At 36.3% G+C, this 12,032-nt stretch overlaps 1 protein-coding gene across 1 annotated transcript; it reads left to right on the forward strand.

The window, feature by feature from the left end:
- The first annotated feature begins 9,201 nt into the window (after window positions 1–9,201).
- Window positions 9,202–10,641, forward strand: LOC113323184 (caffeoylshikimate esterase-like). Its single transcript, XM_026571459.1, has one exon. It carries the CDS (start codon window positions 9,488–9,490, stop codon window positions 10,484–10,486), a length of 999 nt encoding a protein of 332 aa, XP_026427244.1. The 5' UTR covers window positions 9,202–9,487; the 3' UTR covers window positions 10,487–10,641.
- The last annotated feature ends 1,391 nt before the right edge of the window (window positions 10,642–12,032 follow it).

The following is a 12,032-nucleotide window of genomic DNA, read 5'->3' on the forward strand; positions in this document are numbered from 1 at the left end:
AGTTCATGGATAATTAGAACCTGATGAGAAAAATAGAGTTATCTTTATTTTGGTCTTTCGAATAAGCGATTGTTTTTGTACAATTGGTTTAGCAAAGGAACTAAGGTGCTTAGTTGATTTTGGGTTCGCTAAACTAAAATGGGAAAATTGTTCCGGACAATTGTTTCCTTGGTAACATATCAAAATAAAACTACTTGTAGTTTCGGTTTTTGATATTGGTTATCAAAAATGGTGTGTGGAACCCTCGTGATTAACTCTACAGGTTGCAAGTATATCTTGAGATTTGTAAGATTCTTTTCGGTTTGTCCTTTATTTTTTCGTTTCTTTGTCATTTTGTGACAAAAAGGGGGAGAAATATATGGAGTAAACAAGTGATACTGGCATTGATTTTATATTGATTGGAATCACTAAGGAAGAGAACATTTGTGCTTAAACGTTTATCTAAACGAAAGAGTGAAAGCACATACTAAGGGGGAGTAACATATCATTAATTGGTATAAAAAAGACGTATGGATTAAAAATCTACCTATCTCACATTTAGGGGGAGTATTAGCTTTGTTATTATAATGTCAACAACGACATTTTTAATGATTGAATGTATGCATATTACTGTGTTGTTGAATTCGGGAATCAAGCTTATGTGTAATGAATTCTTGTAATTTTTTTATCCATATGATGTAAGAGTTTTGTCACTAAAATTGACAAAGGGGGAGATTTTTAGAGCATAGCTCGGTTGAACCCACCAAACGTTGGTTTGTCAAGTTTGGTTGTCATATTTTAGTGAATCAAAACTCATGTTAAGAGTCGCTTGATTATGTACTAGAATCAACTTCGTATAGATTAGCTTGAAAGTATTAGGATATGAGACTTTACAAGTAGTGCGAAGACTTGAATATGTGAAGAATCAAGGAGCTACAACACAACATCATCCTTCCACTTGAGGTTAGTGATATTTGAATTGAACTGTTTCATTCCCTAACGTATCTTTCAAGTCGTGCATATTGAAAACAAAACTGAGTTTAGTGATATTTTGAACTCTAGATAGACATAGTATTAAGGAATACAATACGAGGTTTATTGCTTAACCATTAAACTTTGTAGATAAGACATCGGCATAATCGTTTAAATGTTATTGTGAATATGTAAGGGTATGAGGTGAGGATTTTATCCTAGGGAACAATGTTTTACATGTGTTCTAAGGAAGTAAATTCATCAACTTGGTTTGTGAATCGAAAAGTAAATTGCCATGTATTATTGGTATTGTTATTCATTGCATATCTTGTGAACAACCAATATGTGTGATTAGTATAACCGTTCATGACTTGTTGTGTTCTTGGTAAAACTATTCACAAAGGCATGACTTATGTATTAGTATGACTTTTATTAGTGAAATCGATCTTAAGTAATCATCTGTGATGGTATGATCGAGTTTGGTATTTTATGTCTGACCAAATATGGGTAAAGGGGAACCGATCCTAGTAAGAGGTGCAGTACATCACAAAGGGGAATCGATCTTTGTATGAGGTGCAACAAGTTTATAGCAGAAAGGGGAACCGATCCTATACATGTGCAACACGTTTTTAGGCAAAGGGAAACCGATCCTATGGACATGTGCAACACATATAAGTTAGATACCATATATATGTAGGGATCCGATCTTAGTACCTAGTCAACCGAATTTTTGGAAAGCTAGTGTGACTAAGCACAGTACTCACGTGGAGGTGGAACCGAAACTTGTTTTGGTAGAACTGTTACACCCATGTTTTGTGATTGAGTGTTCTTAATCAATCGCATAGTTATTGAAAGTTAGATGAACCAATTCTAAACTTTTTTGGAAGTGTGGCAAATTGGTTTCAAGGTTGTAAGTATGAAAGAAGACTTACAAAATAAGGATGTCGACATACTTTGAACACGTGCTGTGAATGTTAATCTTTAATTGTTCAAAGTTATTCCTTAATAGATAAGGGAAGACAATCCCAGGATCGAAACATAAATAAGTTAAGAATATTTTAATTAAGGTTATTAATTTCGTTTTTAAGAAAATAAGAATTAGTAATGTGCATTTACTAATTAGAGATTTTCCAAGAGATTTCGATCATTATTTTTGGACAGAGCATTTCCAGGAATTATGGAAACCGAATTTTTGATTTAATGAATATCTTGAGAATATTTTCGGTTTTGGAAATTACTTGGTGTCCAAACTTCCTTGTCTATAAATACTGAAGTTTGCATTTCTAGCAAACTAATCCTTCGTAACAGCAAACTACCTCTTGTTGTGCTGCTACTGGTGAAGCCGCCTATTCGGAGAGGAGAGTAACCTAATTAGGAGGATCTCTTACGGCCGCTCGTTTTAAAGTATTGTTTGGGATTGAGAAGCTCTATTAGTATCGTTGGTGGGAAGCTAGATAATTTCGGTTTATCATTTGTTTTCAATTGATTTGATTGACTAACGATGGTTGAACTTTGATTTCACCTAGTTTTTTTATGCTTGGGGATCTTCTCTTCTGATATAAGATTCACTTAAACTAGTTCATAGTTTCGACAGGGATCTTTAGATTGTTGTTAGTTCTAAAGACGATCTTGTGATAATCCATTGTTAACAGACTCCGTTTTGTGCGTGATTGATCACAAGAGATTCAAGTGATTGTGTGCAGGTATTATTGAAGATCTAAGAAGATATGAAGACAAAGAAGATATTGAAGATATCTGATTTGAGGTTCATAATTTTTGGCGTGCACAATACTTGTTTCGGTAAAAAGAGGATCCAACTATAATCGGTTTTATCCTTGTGATAGAATTGGATTGATTAGTTGAGTAGATCGGTATCAACACAATTCTTTGGATTAAGAGTGTTGATTACACAATCTTAACGATTACTTTGGTAATTGAACATAAGATAGATCTAAGGACCTAACGAAGGAGTTTATGTTAAGATAAACAAAAGAGATTTTGTCCAACTCATATCACTTGGTTGAAGAGAGTTGATACCAAACATATTTTTTGTTCCTAACTGTTTGGAATATGAACCAAAGGAATTATTCCAAGTACGTGACTTATTCATAAGTCGGAGGCATGGGAATACAGACGGAACTAGGTGAACCATAGGTTTAGTTGCTTGGTCTCAACTATACGAAGTTAGGTTTAATTTTGTGTAGCGGCTTAATCCTGAGAGTATTCAATTCTGGAGAAGGTCCCGGGTCTTTCTGCATTTGCGGTTTCCTCGTTAACAAAATCTTGTTGTGTCATTTACTTTCATTTTCCGCATTATAATTAAAGTAAGTTACACAAAACGTTAATTCCTATTTACTTGATAAGTGATCCCATTGTGTTTGGTTAAGTCCGAACCTTTTATCAAGTAAACATACTTCGTTGTTGTATTGTCTCGATCTCGTATCCATAGACGATCACATGAAGTGTGAACCGATTAGTTTCATTTCTCGACTCAGTCCATAAACAATCACTTTTGGAGAAAGGAATTATAGGTAGGAAAAGTTTTAGATTGAGGTATATTTAGGGTACCCTCGTCTTTTCCCAAAAGACTCTTAATTTTGTTGTTCATGCATATGTTATTGTATGTGCCCAAGTAAGACGGACTGCAAAATCTATTGATTTGTTCGAAGGTGCAGTAATATAAATAAATAATTTGTACTTTAGCTTCAGATTGCCAACTTCCCACTACCGGTTTTCCCCTGGGATGTCTGCTTCCTATTCCTTGGTCTTAACTCCCACTTAACCGGTTTTTTTTTTTGTTATTCATACTCTCAAGAAAAGTATTTACATGATGTTGATAAAATTTGGGACTTAAATTTTCGAAAGTTGTCTTATAAAAATTTGTTAAATTTTGTTATCGGCATATGATTGCAGTATTTAAATCTTAGGATTTCCTTGATATATAGAAGGTACATCTGTGTTCGGTTAATTTTTCATTTCAATCCTTTGGTTTAGAGTATTTCGGTTTACTCTTGCTTATGCTCTTTTTTATACCGTGACACACACTACATGGATGTTCTGTAAGCACATGAGGAAGAGAAAAAATGGTAACCCGGTAATCAAGTTTTTTCCATCTCTCTTACTTGATCTGAACCTTCTTCATAACTACCACCAACACCAACCACCGCAACCAGTGACGCTTCCGCGGCCACCACCACCAATGACGTGCCATCATGGCACAGGTTATTCACGGTTAAAAAAGAAGAAGATGAATATCGACCCAATACACCCACGTAGGCATTAACCACAGTACCAGCACCCCTTCCGCCCCCGTGCTATTATGGCACGGGAAATCCACTAGTAAGCAACAAGCCAAAAGAAAATGGTCATTTTTTAGAGGGCACTTTTGTTCCAGATAAAAGAGAACATTGAACTTTCTAATACATACAAATTTGTATACCTCTACAGTCCGTCGAATTCATACTAACTTAGGTAATATACACAAGTTTGTATACCTCAGACCAAGCAGTTCTATTTCACGGATAATTCAGCTTTAAACATTCCCAATAATCGTAAACAATATGCATTGTTTCTTGGGCAAAATAAAAATAGTATATGAACAATAAATTATTCTAACTAGGATTGCAAAGGAAGTAATTATTTATGAACATCCATTGTTTGAATCATATTTCGAGAGGTTAACCAAGGTAATCTCGAACTCAAAATATTTTTTCTTTGAAATATTAAATATACTAAAAACATACAATATAGTCTCATAAGATAGAATGACATACTTCATGAGTAAATAGGATAAGACAGTATTCACATACCTATTTTTTGATGAAGTTATCCCAAATGTCTTCGTTTGTGCTTCAATCTTCGATGGCTATTCAATAATTTCTGACATTAAACTACCGTACTTTAATCCTAGTCCGAGATTTGAATTAGACTAGAAATCAAATTATAGTTGTGTACATCTAATATTGACAACATGGTTGAGATAACATAACTTGCGAGTTCGACCAAGCGATAATCTAACACTCCATGTACAAGAATATATAATTTTTCCCAAGTTCTTAATCTCCTTTGTTGGATCCTTCTTTGGGATCAAAACAAATAAGGTGTTTTTCAATCTCAATCAAGGTAGCACTTGTATTGAAGATCCTTCAAAACCTCCATAAAATCTAACCCGACATAGAACATCAAAACTTATTGGAAAACCATCAGGTCATGGGGCCTTGCTCTTCCTCGAGAGTTTAAAAATAACTAGACATTATTTTTTATCCATCTCTCTCTAACCAAACCTTAAACTCTTCTGAAAAAGTAGATAGTTGCATGTGGTCATGACTGACAGCTCTATGCATATGAGGTTGAAATATATTTTGAAGAAAAAAAATACACAGTTCCAGTTTTAGTTTCATCCTCATTATTTGCAATTGTACCATAAACCTGTGAATCCGGTAAAACTTCTTATCTTGTTGTCATTTGCTAACTTATGAAATACTTAGTGTTATGCTCATTGTCTATTAAATGAGTAATCCTTTGACCTCTCCTCCATTTTTCAGCTCTGACATAATGGTGAGTTCACAATACTTTTGTCTTACGTGCAATATCTCATCACATTCAAACCATTTCCTTTATAAAAGATATCTCATTTAAATCATTTCTTTTATTAAGATGTTACATACATAAAAGAAATCATTTTTTTTTGTGATCTCTTAACGGCATACATAGATGGAGTTATAAAAGAAATCATTTGTAACAGAATTTAACTTTGGATTACTATGATTTAAATGGAATTCATATATAATATTTGGAATATAATTAACAAATAACATGTATCTTCATGGTCTAGGGACTAAATTGATATATCTATGATTACGGGAATATAATCAACAAATAACATATATAATTCTTGGATGATTAATTTGACGTCATTTTAAGTGGGACAAAGTCTGTTCTCATGTCTTCATGTGCAATTAAAAGTAAAAAGGAATTTAGATGTTTCATTTATTGGTAAAGAATTTGACGTTGACGAGGTTGGTCAATGATGTCACTACTTACTTATTTTACCACTTTAATATATTGATATTGGCAAAGAATTTAGATGTTGGAAAATTATTTTGACATGCTTCAGAAAAATCTTCTCTCATATCCCCGTGCAACTAAAATTCAAAAAAGTGATTGAGAAAGGTGATATGGTGATGACCCATCCTAATAATATATAGGCAAAATAATTTGGTAATTCGTAAATACCTATATAAATTGGTTTAGCCTAAAAGTTCTTTGACCTTCATATGTTATCTAATAATTCGATATTTATTAATTAGGTTTTGAACTAACAGTGGGAACCAGAAAAGAAATCAATAGATTTAAAAGTGGAGAGCTAAATTTTTTAGCTCTCAAGTTATTTTTGAACTTATTCCACACATATATAATTTTTCCTTATGAACAACCCTTCACGCCACGGTTATTTTGTTGTGAAAAGTTGCATAATGAGTATAACATTCTAAGGCATGTACAATGAGGGAAGTCAAATCGTCTCACAAAACAATGAGACACATTCGTCATAGCTCCAACGTTATGACAAACTTGTGTCAAGAAAGGGCCTAGTTGGACGACATACATCCTTAAAAAACTATTATTCGCGGTGTCTATAGTTTGTCTTGGACTTAGTAGTGTAGCAGGGCCAAAAAGCAATGTAAGCTTTAGATCTGATTCATGCCCGAGGAAAATTTGGGCAGGATTGAATTTCAGATCTTCTCGCATATCCGGAGTTTTTCGAGAAAAGCTCTCTTTCCTCAGTACATTTCTCACAAGATCTCAATAGCACCTATGTCTAAAGCTTGAAATGATCCTTCATATTCGAAACGCATGAAATATATGAATAGAAAGTCATTCAAAACTTGATCAAATTGGACATACATTATGATACTATAGACATGAAAAGTTTATTGGGCGTACAAAGATAATAATTCTTATATGGTATTATCTATTGTGATGAGAAGGTGCTCTTCGTTCAGTTCGGTATAACGTGGGTCTCCAAAACCCGGTGTCGTAGGTTCAAATCCTACATAACGTGATTCTGTTCTCGAATTACAATGAAATAACTCCACCAAATTAAACAGAAACCTTAATTTTACCTCCTATGAAGAACGCGTTATTTGACGTGAATCCAACTCCCTTTTTCAATCCAAATCGGCGTTGCGGTACTATCTCACTATTGTCAAATTGGAAAATGCCACGAAACAAATGAAATAAAAAATATCTTATTATATATAGAAAAATGGAATCAAATTCGAATAAGAGTAGATAATCAGCATAAGTGGTAGGAGAATATAAAGCAACGAATAAATGAAAGGAACAACCTATTTATTATAGGAGTAACTATTTATCTTTCTAATTTTCGACATAAGAAAAGAAATTTTCACCATTTTCTTGTGTCGAAAGAATAATTATTCTTGATTTCCTGACGCCAAATTATGAACCCTCCTATAATTAGAATATTGTAATTGAATGAACAAATAGAAGTGGGAGTACGACATCAATGGGCCAAGAATCTTAGAAAAATGGGCCAAGAATTTTAGGGAAAAGATCTTTTAGATCCCTTTCCTTTGTTTCTCTTTTTATCTTCAGATTCAGATTTCTATCTGAAGATGTAAATTTATCAATAAAAAGAAATTCACTCTTAATAATGCTATATGTCGTATATATAAATCCTAGATGTAAAACTATCCGGACACGACCAACAGGTGCTGGATTTTCTTACCCAGACAGGGAAAGAAGGCTGAAATGACAGGAAAATGTGTAGCTATAACGACAAGTGACGTGAGGACTGGACTAGGAGAAATTACTAATTAATTTGATGGTCGGAAGACTCGGAACATTGAACTCCGTTCGGTGTATGGAATTCCCATAAGGATTTTGTCATACAAAATTTAATAAAACAATTAAGTAGAAGAAAGTGTGGTCTAGTCGGTGGAAGAAGAAGTGGGTGGGAAATGTCCCCACTCGACTTACACTTTTCGTTTTTTTATGAGCTCAAAAATAAATCGGTAAAACTGCTCGGAGAACACAGAAAAGATTCCCCGCTAATCAACTTATCGATTGATATAGAACGTCTCTACCGGCTCACCATTTCTCGACCGGCAACGTTCCGCTCTCAAAATCTTGGATTCAGGGTTGGGATTCCGGAAGAAGGAAATAAGAGAATTCACAGCCCTAAGAGCAACTGCAGTGGACGACTAAACCCAAATTTGGTGTCGAGTGGGCTGGCGTAGTGGGACGGACCATCGATCAAAATTTGATCAAAGAGTAAAACTCGGACCAAATTTGGTCGGCGATTAAGACCAAATCCAAATATAGTCGGGCGTTTATATAATGTCCATCTACCCGACGGGCGTTGGTATAATGTCCGCCTGTAGCCGCGCGTTCGTAAAGTTAACGCCTGATGCAGGGCGTTGGTATAATGTCCGCCTGGATGGGGGCGTTGGTATAATGTCCGCCTGAATGGGGCGTTGGTATAATCAACGCCTGGCATGGGGCGTTGGTATAATGTCCGCCTGGATGGGGCGTTGGTATAATCAACGCCTGACACCAAATTTGAATGGGGCGTTGATATAGTGATGAACCCAAATTTGAAAAGTTTACAAAACTTTGCTTGGGGCGTTGTCTTTATCAACGCCCCTTTTTTTTTTTTTTTTGAACCCGGGCGAATGTATAATCTCCGTCCCACACACCAGGCGTTGCTATAGTTCACGCCCCATACAGGCGTTGTCTTTATCAACGCCCCATACCAAGCGTTATCTTTATCAACGCCCCATGCCAGGCGTAATCTTTATCTACGCTGGACGATGAAGCTGACTTTATATCAACGCGCGACCAAATTTACTCGTCACCCGCTACGTCACAGGACGGACTAAAACCAAATTTGATCTTTTTTTTAGTCTTTGGTCTTTAGTTATGCTCGCACCACTGTGTACGCTCTAAGAGGCTTACATATTCCATTTGTTTGAAAAATCAAATACGCGTCTCCAAGTCAACAGATTCTCCAAGTCCGCATGAAATCCATTGACGCCGGTAATAACACTCGACTTTTTCAAGGTTGGCGAATTCAGCACGTGCCCCAGCCCCAACTTAGAACTTACCTCAAAACTTCTGAATGTGGACTTTTTTGGGGTTAGAATCATCGTGCCCCCTTCACCTTTCTCCCTTTAAATATTATTGAAGGCACTGCAAGGAAATAGGAATTTGTATGTAGACCTATTTATAGGTCAGGATCATCATTTTCCCCTCCCCTCCAATAATTTCGCTTCCATTGGAGGTTTAGCTGACAAAAAGAAAATTTTCGTATCTAGTCTGTTTTTGAGGTCAGAACCATCAATCGATCTTCCTTCATTTTCAACAACTTTTTCCCTCCATTTGAGTTTTGCAAAAAAAGACAAAAACTGGGTCAGATTTTGCAGCATTCCTCCTGCGGCTGGGGACAGTGCACCAACTATATCAAACCAGGTCTTTTCGTTACCTGCAGGAATTCATAACAAGAGAAGAAAGAAAAATGGTGCATCCAATTGCAGAAGCAAATGTTCAGAGCCTATTCGGATCTCTTTCTCCTACCAAATTCTATTCTCGTCATTCGGTAACTCATTCTTCTTCCTACATTACAAACTCAAGAGGTTTAAAACTCTTCACACAATCATGGACTCCACTTCCACCAACCAAGATTAAAGGAGTAATGGCAGTCATTCATGGCTTTACAGGAGAGTCCAACTGGTTTATTCAACTCACAGCTATTCATTTCGCAAAATCTGGTTTCGCTACGTGTGCTATTGATCACCAAGGCCATGGATTCTCTGAAGGTCTTCAATGCCACATACCTGATATTAACCCAGTTGTTGATGATTGTATTGATTTCTTTGATTCCTTTAGGGAAGAACATTGTCAGTCACTCCCTTCTTTTCTTTACGGCGAATCCCTTGGTGGATCTATCGCGCTGTTGATTCATCTTCGTCGTGGTAGACCGTGGGATGGTATTGTTCTTAATGGTGCTATGTGTGGAATTAGTCCTAAATTTAAACCAACATGGACTTTGGAACGTTTATTGTCTGCAGTAGCATGGGTGGCTCCAACTATGTCAGTGGTTCCAGCTCGCAGGGAGATCCCCAACGTGTCGTTCAAGGAGGAATGGAAGAGAAGATTAGCAACAGCCAGCCCGCAGCGTACTCAGGCTGCTCTTCGAGCAGCTACAGCATTGGAGTTGCTAAGGGTTTGTAGAGAGGTGCAGAGGAGGTTTGGTGATGTTGAAGTGCCATTGTTGATTGTTCACGGTGGAGATGATGCTGTTTCTGATCCTGCTTGTGCAGAGGAATTGTACAAGAAGGCTGCCAGTAAGGATAAGACAATAAAAATTTACCCTGGTATGTGGCATCTATTGGTTGGTGAATCACAAGAGAATGTGGATTTGGTTTTTGACTATATTGTAGAGTGGCTCTGTGAACGAGCTGAACGTGCCGCTGCCTGTGATGCAAGTGACAAGGTATCTGTCTCAGTTGCATGACCCAACAAGTCTAATAAGACTTCCCTTGCAGAAAATTCCATTTTTCTTAGATTAGATGGGTCTCGTGTAGAATGTAAATTGTGAAGATAACAAGTGTAACAGCTGATGTTTGTGTGGGCAATAGTAGATGATGAACGAACACATTCTTTTTCCAAGTTTGCTTACCATTTCTAATTTTTCAGCTAAAATCTCAAAAGGAACACCAGAATTAGCAAAGACTTTTTAAGAAATCATGATGCTACTAAGTTGTTTGCTGCACATCACAAAGAAGTGTAACAAACCAGACACGACCATTTGACCGTTATCACTCAACATACCATGGTGCCTAATCTGCACTCCATTTGAACACCTTCAACGACGAACACATTTTTATGGGCTTATTAACATAGGGGCTGTGAATGCACCAATCTTGTTCAAGACTCCCACTCCGTCCTGAATGATTCTCCAAAGAAAAAAAATGGATTTTTGGGCTATGTTCTTCTCTTTTCAGAAAAGTACAAGAAAAGGTACATAATTATTAATATTGTAAGCACAGCCAAAAAAAACAAGAAAAGGTAGATAATTTCTAATAAAATGGTAAAGCCGATATGTATTAATAATCATTAATAACATATGTATTAATAATCATTAATCGAATAACATATGGTCATTTACCAATCCATTCAAGGAGATAAGAAAAAAAAGGTAGGCCTCATTATAGCAGGGTCAAGAACAAGATGCATGGTCTTGGTAAGAGACGACAAAATACAAACAAAGAGTATATTAGTGTGGTGCCATGGCGGCAGAGAAACAGCCCTTCAATGCTGAAACCAATGAGAGGTGTTACCAGCCACGGGAGCTAAGCGATGCAATCACAGGGCCCAGTGTCGAATCCACTGCTTTGTTCCAGACATGTGCAACCTCTTTCCGTGCATTCCTTCCAAATATAGGTTCTGTCACCTATAAGAAGTTTAAAGCGATTAGTACCATGCAACGAGTTTAATAAGAAGGCTAAAGCGATCATTACCGTGCAATAAGTTTATTAATACTTGACAAAAATGTGGTATCAAACGCACAGTACTCTTGAAAATTCATCAACCATTGAATGAATGAGTTTCCACCTTTTTGGATATTTAACTGAAGTAAAAAAGCATATGATGACAGGACAAACTAACATACAAGGAGACTAGCGGTATTTTGAATCTTAAAAAAGGCAATACATGGTCTAATTCACATAATCAACTTACAGCTGTATGGCGTTCTGTATTGTCTACCTTTAACATCTCATCAGGAAAACTTCCTACCTTAAGCATACTGATGACAGATGACTAAATTATTTCTCACCACAGAACGTTATGGTGCACCTTACATGGGCTTACATGTACTCTTGTCACACCACTGTTACTTATTATTAAACAATAGGAAAGTTTTTTGTTCGAGTACTCAAAAGCCACTGCCCAAAGGAAACATCTGTATAATTGATGCCCAAAACACCTCCCTGTACACATATATACATAAATTGGGTGGTAGGATCTTAAAGAATTAGCGGCTGATTCATCTTCAGGTG

This window comes from Papaver somniferum, chromosome 11 (genome assembly GCF_003573695.1).
Source record: "Papaver somniferum cultivar HN1 chromosome 11, ASM357369v1, whole genome shotgun sequence".
Classification (NCBI taxonomy): domain Eukaryota; kingdom Viridiplantae; phylum Streptophyta; class Magnoliopsida; order Ranunculales; family Papaveraceae; genus Papaver; species Papaver somniferum.